We start from the raw sequence: 22,917 nt of genomic DNA, 5'->3' as shown, positions 1-22,917 counted from the left end.
CAGACGACGGTGCAGACCATTCAACATGCTCTGCTGCCAATTTTCGGACAAGACTGAATGACTTATGGAATTCAATGCTTTTAAGCAGAATACCAAACTGTTCGGAAAGGTCATCGGCTTGAAATGTTAACTCAGTTTCTCATTTCAGAAACGCTGGAAGACTGCCTGAAAATTCCCACCACTTTGTGTTTCTGATTTTGATGCCGCAGTTTGATCAAACGTGGGCTTGTCCAATTAACTGTGATCACTGTCACCTCTGTATATAATGGTATAGAGCAAAAAAAAGTTTAAAATACTTTTATTCTTTTATAACAAAATATTCAAAGAAACTTTTCATTTATACAACAATATTCCCAACACAAGATCACCCATCCTAACCCAGTTTCATACCAAGACTATCCCCCCACACTGCGAGTCCCCCACCCCCCACAACCGACTAGACTGACTACCCCACCCCAACCCTCCCAACAGCCGACAGTAACCAGCTCCTTAAAAAAGGTAATGAATGCCTGCCACCTTGAATAAAACCAATCCATCGACTCTCTCATGGCATCTTTGGATCTTGTGGGACAAAAATTTTATTAGATCCCCTAATCAAGCTGAAGCCTTAGGCAGCACCGGGGACCTCCACCCGAGCAAGACTCGCCTCCGGGCTATTAGAGGGGCGACGGCCAAGATATCCGCCTTCTTCCCCCTCCTGTAGCACCGGCAAGTCCGGCACGCCAAAAATGCCCACTATTGGGCACTGCTCCACCCTAACATCCAGAATCCCTGACACTGTTTCAAAAAAAAAAAAAAAGGACCCAAAAATCAGCAAGCTTGAAGCAGGACCAAAATATGTGCATGCAATTTGCTGGCCCCATGGAACACCACTCACATCTATCCTCCACCCGAGAAGAACGGACTCATACATGCCCTGGTCGAGTGCACCCTATACATCACCTTGAACTGCATCACCGTAAAAATTCACTCTTGCTCATGTTTAACTTGTACCCTGAAAACGAAACAAACTTCCGGAGCACTTCCATTATCTCCCCCACATTGGAGAGTCTGTAATGTGTAATAGCAAATCGTCCGCATACAGGGACATCCTATACTCCCGTCCGCCCCGCTGTATCCCCCTTCACTTAGAAGACGATCTCAGCGCAATGGCCAGCGGCTCAATTGCTAACAGCAATGGGGATAGTGGAAACCCGTGACTCGGACCTTTGCTCAGTTGAACGTACCTCAATACAAAACCAAACCCACGGTATAGATTTTGGCCCAAACCCCAAATAATCTTTAAAACACCCCCACTCCACGCAGTCAAACCCTTTTTCCGTATCCATCGAGATAATCACCTCTGGCCCAGCCACTGAGGGTCACAGCACGACATTCAAGAATCCCCTAATATTGGCCGACAGCTGCTGACCCCCAATAAATCCTGTCTGCTCCTTTGACAAGCAGGGCTCCAAACGAGTAGCCAACAGTTTAGCGTCAGCATTTAACAGAGAAATGGGTCAGTACGACCTACACTCCGTCAGATCTTTGTCCTTTTTTAAGATCAAGGAGATTGATGTCTGTGCCAACATGGCCGGTAACACCCTCCGGGACACAAACATTGAACATGTCCAGAAGTGGAACCAGCAGACCAGCAAACTGTCTATAAAATAATCCACCCATATAGCTTTACCCATCTGCATTAACCAAATACAATTCATGATCTCCTCCTGTCCAATCGGCGTCTCCAGCTCCTGCCTTCTTCCCGTTCCACTGCAGGAAGGTTAACCCACCCAAAAATTGTAACATTCTCGAATTCTCCTCCGGAGGCTCAGACTTAGATAGCCCACGGTAAAAGGCCTCAAAACATCTCACTGGCCTTCTCTGGGGCAGAAAGCAACCCATCACCAGAGTCCCTAACCTGAACTATCTCCCGGGAGGCAGCTTGCCGTCTCAGCTGGTGAGCTATCAGACTGCTGGCCTCTCCCCGTACTCACATAACGCCGTCCTCGCACGATGAAGTGGGCTCATTGCCTTCCCCATTGAGAACAATTTAAAATCCATCTATAATTCCTTTCTCTCCACCAAAGCTCCGATATTGCCGTCGACCTCAAAGATGGAAGCCACCAACCTTGGTCTCTTAATCCACCTGGACTTATGTGCCTTATAAGAAATTATCTCCCCCTAATGACAGCCTTCAATGTTTCCCGGAGTGTGCAGGACGAAACTGCCACATTCTTATTTAACTCCACATACTCCCCAATAGCGGAGGACACCCACTCGCAATATCCCTCAACAAGCAGCACCATATCCAACCACCACGGGGTCGACAAGAGCGTCCTGGCTCCAGTAACAGATCCGTATAATGTGGGGCATGATCCAATATTACGATCACCAAGTGCTCCGCCCCTTCTCAATTAATTCTGAATCATTCCAATTCGGCGCATACATGTTAACCAAAACTACTGGTGTGCCCGCCAACACCCACTAACTAATACATAGCTTCCTCCTGAGCCCACCATAACGTTAACTACAGAAAAAGTCATCCTTTTGTTAATCCACGCCACGATTCCCATGTCCTAACATCAAAACTCGAGTGAAACACTTGCCCCACCCATGCATTCCACAGTCTTGTTTGAGCTCTAATTCTCAAATGGGTCTCCCGTAAAAAAACACATCAAACATTTCAGGTGGGCAAATACCCGGGACCTTTTAACTGGTCCATTTTACCCCTCACATTCCACGCAACCCCCCGCCCCCCCAGACCCCGATACCAGATAAACAAACAACCAAGAACCAAACCCCTATCCCGCAACCCCATCAAAACAAACACAAAAAATCTAATCTCGCTCCCTTAAGAATCAAAAGAAATCACCCCGCCCCCCCAACCTCCCCGTAGGTAACCTGTTGTAGTCCTATTCCCCACTCCGTCCCCATTAACCAGCTAAACTGCTAGCGAGGTGACACCCACCTAGTGTAAAAATCAAGGTCTTTTACACAGTGCATCAACCAACAGCCCCCCAACTTTAATACCAAGGAAACAAAGAACCTCGCCCAAATCCCCTCCCCAGACAGTTCCAAACATAAACCCCCAAATACAACGTACACCAACAAGTCCCATAACAACACACCCTCTTCCACTTTACAACCATCCCACACAAAAATGCAAATACAGAAGAACGCAAGAATGACTAAGCAAGCAAGAACATAGTCTTCAAACACTTTCCCCCAAATCCGTGTTTCTGAACAAAGTAATTTGCTTCCCCCGGCACGTCGAAATAGTAGTCTGTCTCTGAAGGAAATCCAGAGATGAGCTGGGTACATCATCCCAAAATGTACTTCGCTCTAGCAGAGGGCCACCTTGGCCTTATTAAACGCCGCACGCTTTCTTGCCAACTCTTCCCCAATGTCCTGATAAAATTCAGATGGGATTGCCTTCCCATCCACACTCTTGAATGTCCTTCGCCCATCTCAGGACCTGCTCCTTATCCAGGTACTGATGGAACCGGACTATGATTGCCCATGGTGGCTCCCCAATCTGGGCTTCTGGCTCAGCGAACGATGGGCCCGATCCAATTCAAGAGGGGTCAAGAAGAGCCACTGTCCAAACATCTTGCAAATGTAATCAGTGGTGTTTGTACCTGCCAGGGCGTCAGGTAACCCAAAAGTTCTTAAATTCTGCCACCTGGAATGATTCTCCAGGCCATCGAACTTGGCCTTTAACCATGGGTCCTCCGCCAGCAACGCTTCCAAAGAGATAATCCAACTGCTGTGATCAGTGAGCATCTCCTCCATCACCTGAATCGTCACCCCCTGTACCTCCACCCGCTGATCCAACCTGTCCAAGGTCACATGAATAGGTGCCACAGGCCCCTCGATCACCTACACCAGATCCTCGCTGTTAACTGAATTCACCCGACAAGAAGTCCACTGAGTACTCGGTCATCCCGAGGGAGCAACGATGCCACAGAGACCTCCACCATTTTCTCCCCTTCTGAGGTTCGAAAGCCTCAATGCGACCATGATCCCTTGCCCAATCTATGCCCCTGGTGTTGTACCCACCAGACATCACTCGCCAGAGGGGATCTATTTCCGCCGAACTGTACCAATTTCTTCCCAAAGATCACCCATTAATTGGGCAGTAGGGGCCAAAAAAAACAAAAACAAAACCCAGGCGGGAGCCGCCTCATGTGCAACTGCTCACCTCATGGCTGCCACCGGAAGCAGAGCAAAAAAATATTGATCGAAACAGTGATTTTTAAAAAGGGAGTCCAGATACCTTGAATTCCAACCCATGCAAACCGAGTATCCACCATGACAGCTTTTGCCTGCTTACTTATCCAATTTTATGCCGAGACTTCCCAATATGCTCAGTGTCCATTCCGAATGTTTCTATCACAATTCTGTTCCAGCAACAAGCATTTGCCACATTCCCTGCACTCAGCTGTTAAATATGTGTAACTTTCGGCCAGATCTCATGCCCAATAACCACGAATAGGCAATAACAGCAAACTGTTCATGCTTACATTCCATTACTAAACTGCACAATGGAATGGACAACCTTTACATTTCAATCTCAAATATACAAGCATGTGGAACTCATCAACCCAGGGATTAGAGAAGATGAAACAGACAGAATGACCGGTTTATGTGCTGCAGATTTTATTTAAGGGCAGTTGCATCTTACAGCCCTCTAAATGTCCACTCCATCCTGGCAACATTTCATTTCTAGGTCTAATTAAAATACTCTTTCCCTCGTGTATTTAAGTTTTCCCTTTCCCAATATTTATCCACCACTCTTTAAAAACCAGCATGGATTTTGCTATCACCACTGTTTCTGATAGGGCATGCCACGGGTTACAAACTGGGTTGAGAGAGAATAGGAACCCTTGTCCCCTTCCCTTACAGTCCGTAATCAGTCTCTTTTGAAAGGGAAGATATGTGTGCTTATTGAACCCTGTGTGTGGTCAATTTGAACAACCAGCAGCAAGCTTTCCTGGATTTAAATAAAGAGGGCTATTTATTGAAGCGTTCACCTCACAAAATCTAACATAACATCACTCCCTCCCCAACTCTCTCACGCGCAATCAAATAAAATACAATTAAAGTGGAGAAAAAGTGGATAGTGCACTATTGTGTTAGAAAGGAATAGTTTGAGAGTCACGTGATTAGGTCATCTCAGCGGAGGCCTGGTGATGAACAGGTTCTTTTTCACACTTGAAATGTAGATAGGAGAATTCAATAATTTACGGCACAGATGTTGCGGCCTCCCATTTTACATCACAGATGTTGCGGCCCACCACTTTACGTGACATTGTGGCCTTTGGTCCTGCTGATTTTTGCTATGGTGTTTACAAACTGACCGAGTTCTCCCAGTCCTTGAAGTAAGAAAGACAGTAATGTTCATTACTTCTGTTGTCCACCCAGAATGATTTGAAGTTTGCAGCCATTGGTAAAGAACAGGGTGGATGGTGGCCATTCATACCTAACTTATGATTTGGCCACTTTCTTTATAGCTCTCGGTGTTAAGTTCTGAGATGGTGAGTCCAGGAGTCCATAGATTGAGTTTTGGGTAAGTCTACAAACAACAGGAAGTACGAATTTCATAGATGGTTTCACCTTGATATGTCCATTCAAGAAAGGACTCCACCTGTGGTCTTTCAATTAGGTACAGATAATGTTAGATATTTAAGATACTGGAGTCTGCAGATTTCCAAAATTCACCTGACCCTCAGCAGCCAATTTAGCAGCCTTTCATCGAATCATAGAATTTACAGTGCAGAAGGAGTTCATTCGGCCCATCGAGTCTGCACCGGTCCTTTGAAAGAGCTCCCTACTTAATACCCCGCCTCCATCCTAACCCTGTAACCTAGTAAACCCACCTAACCTTTTCTTGGACATTAAGGGCAATTTTGGACACTAAGGGCAATTTATCATGGCCAATCCACCTAACCGGCACATCTTTGGACTGCGGGAGTAAACCGGAGCACCCGGAGGAAACCCATGCAGACACAGGGAGAAAGTGCAAACTCCACACAGACAGTCATCCGAGGCCAGAATTGAACCTGGGACTTTGGAGCTGTGCAGCAGTAGTGTTAACCACTGTACCGTAGATGCAGAGCAAAGCTCCCTTTAATGTCATGGAGCTGTGGAGCAGTAGTGTTAACTACTGTACCGTAGATGCAGAGCAAAGCTCCCTTTAATGTCAGTTTTTGAAAAAGGCAATTCCAGAAAATTCTATACTGAATATAGTCCATATTTAAAGTTATGAATTTGAAGTAGTTTTGCTGGACATGACAAACATCTTAATCTTCTTAGATTTCACCTTGACATCTCCCTGCTTAAATTGATGCCCTCTACTCACCAATCAGTGCAAAAGACACTTTCTGAACTTCTCTGATCAAAATCTCAAATATTGACCACATTCTCAGTTAGCAAATTAAAATTAGGTGTTAGTATCCTCACCTACTCAGATGGTTGGGTGTTGAAGACTTGAAATTTTTGATGGTTTCGGGACAGGTTAACAAAGCTGTCGCAAAACATACAGGGTTCTTCGCTTTGTAGTGGCACAGAGTACAGAAGCAAGAAATTACGTTAAACCTTTCTAGACCCTAGCTGGAGTATTAAATCCAATTCTGTGCACTACACTTTAGGAAAGATGTAAAGGATTTGAAGAAATTTACTAGCTTGGTTCCAGGGTTGGTGGAATTACGGTTCTGAGGAGAAAGTGAAGACGGTCCAGCGGAGATTTAATAGCAATGCTCAAAATGTTAAGGCGGTTTAGAATGAGTAAATAAAGGGAAACTGTTTCCAATGGCCGAAGAGTCGAGAGTGCAGATTTACGGTGATTGGCAAATTGACAGGAGGCAAAATGAAGAAAAGCTACTTTGAAATGCTCCCCGTCTGATAGGGTGGTATAAACAGGTTCAGTAGAAACTTTTAAAGGGGAATCGGATAAATATTTGAAAGACTGCAGGGATATGGGGAAGCGGTTAGCGAGTGGGGCTCTCTGAACTGCTCGTCACAAAAGCCAGTGTAGATTCAATAGGCCAAATGGCCACTTCCTGAACTGTGCTATTTTATAATTTCACAGACACGAGCACACAATCAAATCTGACACTCCAGTGCAGTACTGAGGGAGTGTGGCAGTAGCAAAGGTGTCATCTTTCAGATGTGCCACTAAACGGAGCCCCCACCTTCCCTCTCAAGTGGACAAAAAAGGGTCCCATTGCACTAATTTGAAAAGCATTACGCCCTGGTATCCTTGCCAAGATTCATTCCTTAAGCAACATTATAACAGATGATTCAACTATTGTCACACACTGGTTGCGGGATCTTGCGGGATCTTGCTGTGTGTAAATTGGCTGGTGTGCTTCACATACAACAGTGACTACACTTCAAATTGGTTGTGAAGCGCTTTGGGATGACCCGAGGTTGGCAAAGGTGCGACAGAAATTCAGGTCTTCATTTGTTATTAGCCAGTTCCCCAAGACAGGTCAGGTGCTGAGAGTGAAAAGGAACCAATCCCCTAGACAAGAATAGACCATGAGAAGTGCCACATCGTGAAGTGAAATCGGGAGCAATCTTCCCAAAAATGTTTTTCCTTATCCAAAAATTTGACATTGAGAAATCATGTCCACTAGGTGGTGGTGGTAGGCGATGTGGTCATTTGACCAAAATTAAACTGTGGCTTTGACCTTAAACGGATTCAATTCATACGCAGAGCTAATTCCTTCGAGAAAATCACACACACAGCTAATTTCTTCGAGCACTATTACCCAGACCTGCTTTAAGCTTCCACGAGACCTTCAAAAATTATATTATTTCCAGTTTGTTTTATAAAGACAATATTTCCTCCATACGCAAAGTATAGCCCAAAAATGTCTTCAGAGAGCTGCAATATACAGCCACATAGCTCTGCTGAGGACTCTACAAAAGCAGGCCAGCTTCGCTGTATGCTCAGTGATGAAGTTTATCTAGTAGGCTTGGCATCCAGCCATCCTCATCCAGTACAGTCTTAAAAGGTGGGTTTGAGCATCTGGGGGGTTCAGAGTGGCGTTGGGCATTAAGTGCAGCCAACTCTATACTCCCCAACACCTGGTGTAAAATAAAATACATAATTCAGAGGCAACACATGAAACAAAACCATTTTATATTGGATGGGGGAATTAAGAGTCATCATCAAAGTTCTGCCCTACCCTGGCTGAGAGTGTCATAACTCCACATGGGAGCGAAGATATCAATGATACCAGTGTAAAGTATTTCTGCCTCACTCATTGCAGCAGGTTTGAGCAAATCTAACCAGCAACTGTGATATTTGATTGTCAGAACAAACACTGGATGTTGCATCGCTCGCAACAATGTTCTCGGAATTGTCATGTGAGAGTACCTTTAAGACATGGATGTTTAAGCAACGTACCTTTCAGAAAACAGTGATGTCAGAGTGGGTGGGGCTGAGCTCAGGTCAGCCATTTTGCAGTTTAGTTTTTTGAAAAGAGCTGGGTGTGTGTCGGTGTTTTGCAGTGAGCTGGATCTCTGCCACAAAAGACCATCTCTGGTTCATTTGGGCGATTTAAACTTATAATAGTGAAGCCTTTAACCTGATGTGATGTTGTTTAAAGGTGTTAAATCTCTTGGAAGTTTGAAGGACCATTTTAAGGAATTATTTACTGTTGCAATATTTTCTGAGTTATCTTTGAAGTAAGGGGTGTTAAGAGATCCAATGTTTATTTAAGATGTTAAGTTGAATTCATGGAATAAACAGTGTTTTGTGTTTAAAAACCCACGTGTCCATAATTGTAATCTGACACCGAGGGAAAAAGCTGTGTGCTAGGAAAAGCAACAAATCCATTAAAGGGCGAGGTTGGTTGAGCTCCATGATACATTTTGGCGTTCTGAAAACGCCTCCCCCATAACAGAATGTACTGGATAAACAAAACCAAACCAGTGAACGCCAAATCTGAGAACAGGCTATTTAATGCACAGAAGTTCATCACTCACCCCACAACCCAAAGATGTGCAGGGTAAGTGGATTGACCACGCTAAATTGCCCCATAATTGGGAACACTTAAATTTTTTTTAATTTTTTTTATAAAGTTCATCACTCAACTACCATTTAACATGGGTGGCATGGTGGTTAATAATAATCTTTATTAGCGTCACAAGTAGGCTTACATTAACATTGCAATGAAGCTACTGTGAAAATCCCCTCGTCGCTACATTCCGGCACCTGTTCGGGTACACTGAGGGAGAATTCAGAATGTCCAATTCACCTAACAAGCACGTCTTTCGGGACTTGTGGGAGGAACCCAGAGGAAACCTACACGGACATGGGCCCTGCCTCACGGTGCCAAGGACCCGGGTTTTATCCCGGCTCCGGGTCACTGTCCATGTGCAGTTTGCACATTCTCCCCGTGTCTGCGCGGGTCTCACCCCCACAACCCAAAGATGTGCAGGGTAGGTGGATTGATCACACTAAATTGCCCCTTAATTGGGTACTCTAAATTTATTTTTAAAATGACCATTTAACATAGTATCCAACTCCAATTTGAATGTTCCACTTGCGAGGGTGGTGAGTGTCTGGAACGAGCTGCCAGAGGCAGTAGTACAGGCGGATACAATTTTGACAGCATTTAGACAGTTATATGGGAAAGCTGGGTATAGAGGCTCATGGGCCAAATGCGGGCAATTGGAACTAGCTTAGTGGTATAAACTGGGCAGCATGGACAAGTTGGACTGAAGGGCCTGTTGTCAAGCTGTAAACCTCTATGACTCTAATGTCTCTATCTAACCTATCAAGTTCTTGGATCATCTGAAATCTCCTAATCAGATCAGCCTTTAAGCTCCTATGCTCAAAGAAATATAAGCAGAGTTGAAGCAACCTTGTCTAAGTAGGTAAGTATCTTCAAGAATTATAAAGGCACCAGAGGAAATGTGATTTTGTAATCTTCTCATTCAACTTACCTATTCCTAGCCTGCGGTATGGTGCCAGGCATCCCAGGGTCATGATGTACAATCGCTTTTGGTTTTGCGAATGATCCACCCTACAACACACTGCGCCCACTGCAATGTCATTGAAATAAGCTGAAAGTAAACCAGATTAAACAATTCTTGAATATCACCATGCAGCACTACACATTTCCAACCAAAACGGAAGCCAAACAAAATTATACAATAAACCACATTATTTCCTCAATGCTACATAATTTTCTTCCAAACATACATTTTGCTTTATTAAGGAGATTAAACTTTATGTAAAGTATTATCCACATCTTTTACAATTGATCACCATTTTGAAAATTACCCTAAATTTTAGTTTAGTTTGATCCTATGTTTGCCTTGCAATTCTCCCTCAACTTCTCCAACAATGCAGGTTATGGTGATGGCCACTGGGAATTCCAATCTTTTCAATTGGTTGCTCCAGACATAATCCTCAGAACCTTGCAAACCCTCCTTCCAGGCAACTGTTGTTGCTTGCTCAGCTTCGCAGGAGGAAAAGCCAGCAGTAAACGAACTCCCAGGCTGGTCCAAAATCCACAGCGGCAGTAAAAAAAAGTGTGAATCAGATGCCGATGAAGCAGTGAGGGAGCCGAGGGAGGAAGGGATGTGCCAACATTTGACCGTTAGTCTTGTAGAGGCTATGACGTAGTTTTGATTGGATAGGTAGGGAGCGATTATTTCCACTGGCAAGGGGTAAGCAATCAGACAATGCAAGAGGTTATTTCTTTCCCCAACACAGTGAATTGTTATGACTGGAATGCACTGCTAGGAAGGGTGATGGAAACAGATTCAACAGTAACTTGCAAAAGGGACCTGGAAAACTACTCAAAGGAAACTGAATCCCACTTCAGAAGTGGCACTGATTAGATAGCTTTTCTGGAGATCTAGCCAGTACTGACACAACGGGCCGTAAGGCCACCTGCTGAGCTGTATGATTCGAGAAGCTATAAAATGGAAGAAATATTGCATAAGATTACCTTTTTTTTTTACTTTTAGGCTTTCTTTCCCCTTGAACACAATACCATTAAAAATCAAAAAGAACTGCTTGACTCTCATACCAAACAGTGCTGTTAAATGCCAAGAGAAGCTGCTGCACCCCAGATGGCCTGTGACCAGTAATGCACGCATGCCCTTGCAGGTTTGAATGGCCCCTTCTGTTAACATTTCAGTATGCATTGAGGATAGGGTTGCCTTTGGATTCGATCAGTAGAACTCTGGTACAGATTTCTGTTGTACTATGAGATTCATTCTTGCATAACCATTTAAATTTTCTGTAAAAACTGTACAAGTTCCTTTTTGAACGGTCACATAGAAACAGTGACATTCTCAAGGCGTAGGGCACCCTTGCAACTTTAACAAGCAAGGACAAGAATATCTGCCTGGGATTCTCTGCCTTTAAACTCGAACAATCTAGGAATAGTGACCCAGAAGCAGGACAACCATGACCTCATTCCTAAAGAGACTGGGTTAATGTCTTGAGAGATTCAATGAAGAGAGGGGCTGGCGAGTTCATAACTCATGCCCACACAGAACTGAGGGAATGCCACACTGTCAGTTATGGTTTTAGTTTTATGCCTTATCTGAAAAAAGTCCCAGCCATCTGTGACAGTGAACATTGAAAATCATATGGATTGCTCAGGAGATTGAGTTTTCAAGTTTTTCTGACATAAAAACAATTTGTTGATATATGATTTGCACTGAACAGCCAGGTTCAAATAGGTTTCAACATAGCGAACAGCTGGATGCAAGGGCAACATCATCAAATTCACTCCAATACACAGTGACAAAGATGGTTACAGACCCAGGGGGACGGTATGTCATGGTTAGTGGTGTCCTGGAAGAAGCACCAGTGGTCCTTGTAAACGTGAATGCTCCCAACAGGGACAACGCGGAATTCATGGAAAAGAGGTGGACCGGCAGTATTCCACAGCCCCAAACGTGGAACTACTGGCGGAGAGGAAAAAAATTACAAATGGACTTTGACCTGCTCTCCACCAAACACGTCGAGGGGGCCTTTTACGAGCATGGAGCCAAAGCCAACCACCTGCTGGCTCACCAGCTGAGGAAGCAGGCAGCCACGAGGGAAAGAGCTCAGGTCAAAGACAGGTGCAGCAAGGTAGTCGCCAGAACTGATCAATGAAGCCGTTGCAACCTTCTACAGAAGGAGGGGGACTCGAAGATGAAGCAGTTCCTCAATGGACTGGACATGCCAGTCGTGGGGTAGGTAGGACCACTAGAAGTGAGGGAATTCATGGAATGTATCAATTCCATGCAGGCGGGGAAGGCGCCGGGACCGGATGGATTCCCGGCAGACATCTACAAGAAATTCACACTAGCACTGACCCCACACCTGCAGATGTTTGCAGACTCGCCAGCAAGGGGTGCCCTGCCACCAACGCTGGCCCAAGCCTCAATATCGTTGATACCCAAAAAATGCTGGTCCTACAGACCCATCTCACTCCTAAACGCTGACGCAAAGATCCTGGCAAAGGCCCTAGTGTGGCGGCTGGAGAGCTGCATGCCAGAGGTAGTCACGGAAGGTCAGACGGGCTTGGTCAAGGATAGGCAGCTAACAACGAACAACAGGCACCTGAACGTGATAACCACCCCATCCGGGGAGAGAACACCAGAAGTGATCATCACCCTGGACGCAGAAAAGGCCTTCGACAGAGTCGCATGGAGGTACATCCTAGATGTCCTGGAACAGTTTGGGTTCTGGGCAGAGTTCACCTCCTGGGTGAATCTACTGTACAGAGCTCCCATGGCAAGCGTACGGACAAACTGCACCAGCTCAAGATACTTCCGGCTGCACAGAAATACGAGGCAAGGATGTCCTTTATCCCCGCTACTGTTTGCCCTGGCGATTGAGTCACTGGCAATCACTCTCAGAGTGGAAGGAATGAGAGGTATCCAAAGGGAGACAAAGAGCATAGAGTCTCACGCATAGAATTTACAGTGCTGAAGGAGGCCATTCGGCCCATCAAGTTTCCACCGGCCCTTGGAAAGAGCACCCTACCCAAGCCCTACACCACTCCACCCTATCCCCGTAACCCAACTTAACCTTTTTGGACACTAAGGGCAATTTAGCATGGCCAATCCACCTAACCCGCACATCTTTGGACTAGAGTGGGTATACTGCTTCTCCACATCTCGAATCCCCGGGGCAGCATGGAAGGGATAATGAAACTGCTAAAGGAGTTCGGAGCCTTCTCAGACTACAACCTAAACCCGAGCAAAAGCGAGATCTTCCCTGTGAACCCGCAAGGGGGGGGGGGGCACAGAGCTTGGGCACTGCTGTTCAAATGGGCCCAGACTAAATTCTGCTACCTGGGGATCCAAATAGCCCACGACTGAACACGTGTCCACTAATGCAACCTGACGAGTCTGGTGGAGGAAGTAAAAAATGACCTGCAGAGGTGGGGCTCACTCCCACTCTCCCCGGCGGCGAGTGCAGCCGATCAAAGTGAAATGTGCTACCCAGGTTCGTCTTCCTGTTCCGGTCTCTGCAGGCAACAGGTTAATCATGGCACGAACAGAGACAGAAAGAGAAAAGTGGGAGGCCTGGCCCTATCGAACCTACAGATCCACCAGTGGGCAGCCACAGCAGAAAAAGAATGCGGGATGGGTCAAGGAACCGGAGTGGGTGAGGATGGAGCTTTCCTGTGCAGGGATGGCCCCATCCTTCTCAAGACCTTTCAAAGAATAAACCTCTAATGCCTGTGTTTTTTAATGTGCTCAAAGCTCTGGTTACAGCTCTTTCTCATGCCTTTAGTTACATAGAATTTTCAGCACAGAGACAGCCTATTTGGCCCAATTGGTCAACGTTGTTTCAGGTCTAAAACATGAGGAAACCTCTTTAACAGAAATGTAGTGAATTGTTGTGATCTGGGATGAGCTAAACAGCGGTCGACGCGGATTAAATAGTAACTTTCAAAAAAGAAAATAAATTATTGGGCATTTGTAGAAGAGCCGTTCAGTGGGATTAACTGAATAGCTCTACCAAAGAGCTAGCACAGAGCTGAATGGCCTCCTTCTGTGCTGTATCGCTGTTTGATTCAACAAGCCTTCCCCCACACCTTCAATGTGCCAAAGGAGAAACTGTTCCCCTTTTTGTTTGCAGCTGTAGCCACATTCCATGGGTTTGCACTTGCTATTCTTTGTAACAAACAAGAAATAATTTACCTCCAGAATACAAGTAGGGAGTTTGGCTTTCAAAAAGCATGGGCAGCAGAAAACTCTGTACGGACCTATACAATGTAATCTGGGTTCCATCTCTGGCATACATGCAGAGATGCTGTGTGGTATGGAATCCCTACAGTGCAGGAGGCCATTCGGCCCATCGAGTCAGCACCGACCCTCTGAAAGAGCATCCTACCTCGCCCAGTCCCCAACAAACCCATGAGTCCACCTAACTTCTGGACACCAAGAGGCAATTGATCATGGCCAATACACCTTACGTGCAAATCTTTGGATTGTGGGAGGAAACCAGAGCACCCGGAGGAAACCAACACAGACACGGGGAGAATATGCAAACCCCACACACGGTTCCAGAGGCTGGAAATAAACTCGGGTCCCTGGTGTTGAGGCAGCAGTGCTAACCACTGTGCCGCATTCAAAAACTAAAATTTCAATATTCCTTGTAGGAGAAACTTAGGTAGAGGTCACTCTCCTGCATGGTCCCAACAAGCAAACGCTTAGATTCCAAAGGTGTCCAGAACACACCAGTCCAAAGCTCTCATGAATGCATGGCAGTAGCACTATTATTTTCTTTTTATTATTGGGATTCAACGAAAATAAAAGGATTTATCACATGTTTTTGGAGCTAGATTCGGAAGCAGAAAGAGAATTTCTTGTGGTTTTGTATACAAAAATCCCTTCCATGAATCCCTCTGCTGTGAATCTGGTTCAAGTGGCTGCTTGTCGTCGGTCCTGATGACCTGCATTTACTAGCTGATTTTTCCAGAACAAGAAAGCATTTCACAGTCTATTTTTGCGAGCAAATGATGAGCAGTTTCTGCTCATTTTAAACCATCACTTTGATGAGGATGTTTCCATATATTAGGCATAGAATCCCTTCAGTGCAGGAGGCCAATCTGCCCATCGAGCCTGCACTGACCCTCTGAAAAAGCACCCTACCGAGGCTCACTCCGCCGTCCTATCCCCGTAACCCTACCTAACCCGCACAACTTTGGAAACGAAGGGGAAATTTATCACGGCTAATCCACCTAACAAGCACATCTTTGGACTGTGGTAGGAAACGGGAGCACCTGGAGGAAACCCACACACACATGGAGAATGTGCTAACTCCAAACAGGCAGTTACCCAAGGCTGAAATTCAACATAGGTACCTGGCACTGTGAGGCAGCAGTGCTAACCACTGTTGTGCAGGTTTCCAACACCCCAGCTGTTGTTTAAGAGCACTTTGTCTCCCGGCAAGGCTAATTGTTCTCAAGAAGTGGTGATTAGCCACCTTCTCGGACAACTGCAGTCTGCGATATGCAAGTACCCCAGAAAAGCTATTAGGGAGTTTGACCCAACGACAGAGATGAAAGTGCAGAAGAGAATTAAAATCTGTATGATAAATGGATACAGATACAGCACTATGGGTAATCCTACAACACATGGACTGCAGTGGTTCAAGAAGGCAGCACACCACCACTACCACCAGCATTGGTGACCATCTTCCAAAGCTCTTTAGATTCTGGAATGATTCCCGAAGGTAGCAAATGTCACCCCAATATTTAAGGGAGGGAGGGAGTGGGAAAATAGTGAACTACAGACCTGGTAGCCTTACATTTGTGGTAGGGGAAAATGCTGGGAGGATGTGATGAATAAACACTTGGACAATCATGATCTTATTGGGCAGTCAGCATGGATTTACAAATGGGAAATCATGATTGACAAACTTGTTGGGAGATTTTTGAAGATGTTACTAACAAAATTGAGAAAGGAAAGTCGTCGGCCTTAATATATTTGGACTTTAAGGCTTTTGATAAGTCCCCACAGAAGGTTAATTATAAATCACAATAAAAGCACATCAGTTAGGAAGCAACATACTGTCATGGGTTAAGGATTGGCAGAAAACAGGGCAGGACAAATGGTCATTCTCGCATTGGCAGGCTGGGGCTAGTGGGGTAGAACAAGGATCAGTACTTGAGGCCCCAGCTGTTCACAATATACATCAATGATTTAGATGCGGGGGCATGTAATATTTGTAACAATAAAATGTAATATTTCCGAAATTGCACATGATACAAAGCTAGGCGGGAATGTGTTGAGGAAGATGCAAAGCAGCTACAGAAGGATTTGGACAGAGTGTGAGTGGGCAAGGCAGAATATGGCAGATAGAATATAATGTGGGAAAATGGGAGGTAATTCACTTTGGTAGAAGTAACAGATGTGCAGAACATTTCCTAAATGGTAAGAAATTGCAAAGTGTAGATGTACAAAGGTACCTGGGGGTGTCCTTGTCCACTAAAGGCTCGCATGCAAGTTCAGCAGGTTATTAGGAAGGCTAATGGAATGTTAGCCTTTATCCCAAGAGGATTTGAGTACAGGAATTGTGTGGTCTTGTTTCAATTATATAGGAATTTGGTTAGACCGCAACTGGAGTACTGTGTCTTTTGGTCCCTGGAAAGGATATTCTTGTCATCGAGGGAGTGCAACGAAGGTTCATCAGGCTTGGTCCAGGGATGACAGGGCTGTCTCATGAAGGGAGATTGGGCAAACTGGGACTGTATTCTCTCGAGTTTCGAAGAATGAGTGTTGATCTTATTGAAACCCACAAAATACTGAAAGGAATGGACAGGGTAAATGCTATTAAGATGTTTGGTTGGGGAGTCTAGTGATGAAATGAGTTCTTTCTGCCCCGTCTGGTCTCAATCAAAAGGCTGAGTTCGGATTTAGAAATTCCTTTAGTTTATTTCAAATAGCTTGCAAGCTTACACTCCCTCTGACAGAGGCAGGAGACCCATGTCTCTTGAAACTTCCAGAGCGAGTGAGACAAAGGGAGGCAACACATGGGGTCTTTAGTTTACATTCATGCAGTATCAAGTTCCACATACACGAATACAAGATTCCGATAGGCCCTTTCCTTAACCTGGTCATATAATCTAACTGCCACGGATTCTGATAGGCTCATTACACATTCCTTTCCTTCGGTGCAAAGAACCAGTCCCGATAGCCACCCCTCCCCCTCTCGCCATGCTTTGCCCATCTCTTTGTCCACTCCCTGCAACCCGAATTAATGTCCATAATGCACTATTCTAACTGGTCATCCCAGTCTAATGCTCTTTTCTTTAGTTCAATTCCTCATTCTCTCCTTTTATCATTCTATAACTACTATGCCGCCTCCCAACCAACATTCCCGCCCGCTACTCGCCGACAACGGGACACTGGTGGCGTTGTGGCAGGTGCATTGGCCTGACGTCTGGGTTACGCTACACCTCCGTGCCGTGCATGTGGAGAACAGACATGTTATATTTTCTGTCACCTCTGCCACGAGGGTCTCGATCGCCAGAGAAAGGTGTGGGTAGATATTCCCCCTAATGGTCAAAAAGTGTGCTAACAATTCGCCAGACCAATAATAGTCCTGTCGCTGTCTCGGTCCAAATGTGGAGTTTGGTTAGGCATACAACTCCCAGTGTCCATTATAAACATCCCTGGGTTAATAAACCACAACAATCATAAACACCTCATCACATTTTTACAGCCACTGGCTCTCCGTCCGGGTTCCTTCTGGTTTGATGGTCGCCAGTAATGGGATGTCATCTTGGTGAGCGGTGATGGGCCGAGTCTATCGGCATCATCCGAGCCATAGTCATCTTACAACACATATTAAGGCATCCAATGATTATACAATATACAATTATAATAACAAGTATTATCAATCCATGCATCAGGTAAAACCCCATGACCGAGCTATGAGAGCTGACTCTGAGCTGAACCCTACTGTAGGGTTTATAGCCCCCTTCTAGTCGTACTGACTAGCAGCTATCCCCGATCCTTTACATGTCGTGATTTGTAAACTGTGCACGGAAATCAACTGTAAGTTCATCCATCCTGCAGACCAGTGTCGATAGACTCTTTGTATTGTTCTTGCCTCAAGTCCAATCACCGTGAACCATAGCTGTCGCTACTCAGGAAGGTAACCCAATAGCTATATCCGTGTGTTCCACTACCTCCAAGGCATCTGATTACCTTGGGGTAGCAGCACCGTAAAAGCTTCCTCATGTCCCTTAGAAACAGCACACAACTCAGTCCATCAGCGACCAAAAAGATTTTCAGCCCTCACTGATATTTTTTTTTGTGTAGGAAGTGCTTTCTGTTTCGCATTGGAATGGTAAATTATAATATCATGTACTATCCACTGATTATCTTGCTTTATGAATTGCAGAAGCTTCAATCAATCCTGTTTTTATTCCTGACTTCCTCACACCAATGTCTAACATTGTACTGAACCATGTAGTCTGCCAGCCCCGGTTTACCTGAGACAATACTCAGTTTTCTTCAAATCCCTTTTGTCCGTTATCATTTTCCTAATAGCATGGAGTGTATACTTGCCATTATTTGTTCGTTTGTTTTTCTACTTTGCAATAACACCACTTGCACATTCAATACAGTCAACTTTTGGGGTTACAACCCAATTGAATCCATACATAACAGTCCCTAACAACTTACAGGACATTTCGTCCGTAATAACTATTACACTCTCCAATGCAATATTGTTTGCTGCATTGGTTACAAATTTCCCACCGTGGCATCAAGCTGCCAAAATTCCTAAACTATTGTCATTTAAAATGCGGGGGTTCCTCGTCAGTCGCTGCCGTCTGCCAAGACCCTGAATAACTCCACGGCGTAGTACACACCCCACGGAGACCACAGATCATCCATCAGTTAACGTGCAGTTCGAGATGTCTGACCGGAGGTTTCACTATTGAGGAATAATTTAATATTTTGATTTGTTTCTAACCCGGAAGGTTTTCCTTCTGGGCTCTGTCATTTAATTCCCTCAAATATGTAGCCAATTGTATCATTAGTTTTCCCCCCATACTGTCTAAAACATTCTTCTCTGGAGTGTAGTTCTCGTTCTTCGTCTGTGTTATTTTTGCTTCATCTGAAAACCAAATGAACAGGTCAAAGGCGGAGAGGGCCCTATTTCTTAATTTGTATCTTTCTATTCTTGTTTGGATGGTCCAGAAGTGCCCTCTCCAGGACTTCCAGATTTCCATTTAATTCCTTTTTTTTTCTCATCCTTGACGTACATCATACGATTAAGGCCCATTAAGCCTCCTTCTCCTATCGTTGTACCCCTGAGTGAGACTCGAAGAATCTCAAACTCCTCTTTTACTAACTCAGTGATCCAAGCGGATCAAAACTTTCCCTGATACATGTCGGATATTGCTACTGCATGTACTTTAATTCCTTTAATTTAGAATACGACCGGATTTTTATGAAAGTAATTTCCAATCATGTCATTTTCACCTTATCATCTGTCCTATCGATGCTGCTAACAGGTTTCAATTCCCTGGCATCCCACTCCACTGATTCCATTATACTAGTAAGTGCAGTTATCCCCTGCCACTCATAACCAAACATTCCTTTTCCCTTGTCCGAGCGGTTTGGGGATATGATCTATCCTGTGGCACGGCATCATTGCAGTGATACATCTCTTAAACTACGTACTCCCTCACTAATTGGTACCACAAGTTTATCACTACTTCACAATCCTGCACATCCTTTCCAAATCACTCCATCATCAGCTTGGTTTTCTCTACAGTAATTACAATTGATCATTACCACACCATCCCATGGTCAAAAGCTATCATGTGGTCACAAACTTCGATCATCAGTGTTGCCTGATGTTTCACAAAACAATCATGACAACTGAATTCCCCAAATTTCCCTGGGAGCAAAAACATGTCCCCATTTCTGTCGTTCTAAATGCAATATCAACTCACCTGAATGCTATATCTGCCATTCTCCTAGGTTTCATATGATTACTCCCTGTCCAAACTACTGGGCATTTTGTAAAACGTGCCACATCCTTGACACGTTGTTTCGTTATGTTGACAATGAATCGTTTTAAACTGGGGTCCATTAACAACAGCCCGTGACCTATCATCCCATATTCTCAACTCCTTACTTATTACGTTTCTTCATTTGCTGCCGATAGGTTGCTTATGGATTATAATAATCCCTGTTTTATCATTTAATTGGGTCGGATGTTTTAGTTCTGATACAATTCCTTTGCTCCAGATGCCACTGATTCTATAATTCAACGTCCCCCGTGCTGCTGCTATCAGCTTTGATTAAAAAGTACAAATTACTTTTGCTACTCCCAGGAAAAAGAGGGCCTGCATACTCTAGTGACCATTCTTCCATCGGTGTCGGTGTTTTTCTATGCTGCTCCCTGTTTCTTTACCATTTTCTTTCCTGAATTTTTTTTTCTTTTTTTTTAAAAAAATGGATGCCCCCCTGACTTGCCCGTCATCCTCCTTAACTTTACTACCATCCGTATGTACCACCCAAGCATTTACCAACTCTGTTCTACTAACTGATTTATGAAGTTTCTGTCCCTTTTTAATGTTATGAATAAACATTAAGGCAGTGTTTAAAAGAATGGTTTCCCATCGAGCTGTATTCGCACCTTGCTGGCAACCCTGTCTCTTGGTCAACTCTGTCAATTCTAAAAATTCATTTGTGACATAAATTTTCTTTCCGGCTGATAAATTTTCAATCTCTGCTATCCTTTTTGTTATTGCTGCCAAACATTTTGCGATGTCCGAAAACTTTTGTTTAGCCCTTGCCCAATTTCCTGTCAATGTTTGATAGGTGTCTGAGTACTATGATTAACAAGCACCATACCATATCCATTTGCGTACAAATCAAATTTAATGCTCAAATCGTCCTCTTCATGTCTCTCCTCTAATGGCCCGGATGTTGCTACAGCTGTTTTTAACTGGTCCAACCTCCTCTTCAGCAGGAGCTAGGGAATGTGGATTGGGAGCAGCTGGTTAACGGTAAATCCACATTTGAAATGTGGGAGTCTTTTAAGGAAAGGTTGATTAGAGTGCAGGACAGACATGTCCCTGAGAAAATCAGGGATAGAAATGGCAAGATTAGTGAACCATGGATGACGGGTGGAATTGTGAGACTAGCCAAGATGAAAAATGAAGCATACATAAGATCTAGGCGACTTAAATCTGATGAAGCTTTGGAGCAATGTCGGGAAAGTAGGACAAATCTCAAGTGATATGGACAGGGTGGATAGCAACAAACTTTTTCCAAGAGTGGGGGTGTCAATTACAAGGGGTCATGATTTCAAGATGAGAGGGGGAAAGTTTAAGGGAGATGTGCGTGGAAAGTTTTTACGCAGAGGGTGGTGGGTGCCTGGAACGCTTTGCCAGCGGAGGTGGTAGAGGCGGGCACGACAGCATCATTTAAGATGCATCTAGACAGATATATGAACAGCGGGGAACAGAGGGAAGTAGATCCTTGGAAAATAGGTGACAGGTTTAGATAAAGGATCTGGACTGGCGCAGAGTGAGGGCCGAAGGGCCTGTTCCTGTGCTGTAATTTTTGTTCTTCACTGGTCCACCTAAAATCCCCTTTTAAAGTTTCATTAATGGGTCGAGCCTAAAGACCAAAGTCTTCCACTACTGGTCTCAAATATCCCCAAAATTCCCATGATTTGCTTACCCCCGTTTTGTGAAATGGGCACTGCAATTCTGGCAGCTATCTCTCTCATCCCAACACTGGCTTCCCCACTGACTACCCTAGATAGTCGACTTCGCTCCTGCCAATCTGGCATTTCTTTAACCCGATCTTAAACCTTGCTGCATTAAGTCTTTTAATAATTTTGGTCACTCTTTCAACATGTGTCCCCCTGATCATCATCTCCAATTAGTTTGTGGATTTCTTAAATACCGTTTTCCTTCTCTTTTTTTCTTTTTGTAACCTTATTTAATGCTTTGTAATTCGTTACCATTCCAAATGTACCAGCAGGCTTGCTAACTACCTGAAGTGGGCCATTCGTCGATGCATATGTGACTTCTTGAATGATTCCGTGCTATTCTAACTCTTTGATCATTATCTCCAGCTTGCATTTGGCAGCTCCGGTCAAGGGCTATTTCTTTTACGGCCTGTATCGTCTCCCTGGATTGTGTGCTGGAATTGTGTGCTGATTAACCCTGTGTCATTCTTTCTATTGCTAGGTTTGCTTTCCTTAACGTTATCAATTGGTTTTAATATCTTAATTTTTTTTCTGCATCTATTTTTATTAATCTTTCCCTGCCATCAGATTCTCATTTGCTGATACTGCAAGTAATACTCCTAATCTAAGCTCCGGTCCCATATCTTTATTCCCTAAAGCTCTGCCTGCAACGTAGTTAAATTCTAAACTTCATTTCTTCTGCTGGTGATTTTCTTGCACCTCAGCGGGCACTCAGACCCAGTGGAGCCGTGTCACATCACTTCCACCGACTACCTCCTAATACTGGCCTCATTGGTCCCCGTGTTTCTAGCCCCTTACTGCCACAATGCCCCGTTCCACTATCCCAATATAACGCGAGGGCATGTTTGAATAAATGTTTTCTTGAAAGCGGTATCCTGCTATAGTCCCCATTCTACCTGCTCTTGGGAATGCCTACCCCCCTGGGGTCAGTGCTTGCAGCGTCCCCTCAAGTTCTGGGTGCTTATACACCAAGGCCCTACAGTAGTCGAATAGTCCCCAGTACTTGCCTAACCCCTCTTACGATCTGGGCTTTCTTCCTTTCTACTGGGATCTTCCTTTCCCCTGTGTAATCTTAAAATAAAGTTAAAAATCCAAAGTCTTTGCTATATGAAAATCCCCGAATCTTAAATTTGATGCGTAGTGAGTTTACAGAGAAAATACTGAAATCTCTACAAATTTGGAACACAGAACAACATTTTTTAATG

The 22,917-nt window shown here is 44.5% G+C and overlaps 1 protein-coding gene across 3 annotated transcripts in view; it reads right to left on the bottom strand.

Moving 5' to 3' along the window:
* naa50 (N-alpha-acetyltransferase 50, NatE catalytic subunit) overlaps window positions 1-22,917 on the bottom strand; it is a 31,748-nt gene that overhangs the window by 5,083 nt on the left and 3,748 nt on the right. For 2 of the 3 annotated variants that reach the window (XM_072476038.1, XM_072476036.1), the window contains exon 3: window positions 9,943-10,062. The exons of the other annotated variant lie outside the window; for it this stretch is intronic. In XM_072476038.1, the coding sequence (XP_072332139.1) occupies window positions 9,943-10,062 (120 nt within the window). The remainder of the gene's footprint in view (window positions 1-9,942; window positions 10,063-22,917) is intronic. 3 annotated transcript variants of the gene reach the window in all.

Source organism: Scyliorhinus torazame, chromosome 15 (assembly GCF_047496885.1).
Source record: "Scyliorhinus torazame isolate Kashiwa2021f chromosome 15, sScyTor2.1, whole genome shotgun sequence".
In the NCBI taxonomy this organism is placed as follows: Eukaryota; Metazoa; Chordata; class Chondrichthyes; order Carcharhiniformes; family Scyliorhinidae; genus Scyliorhinus; species Scyliorhinus torazame.
Note: the sequence above shows the minus strand (reverse complement) of the source record. Positions and strands in the feature narration are given on the sequence as shown.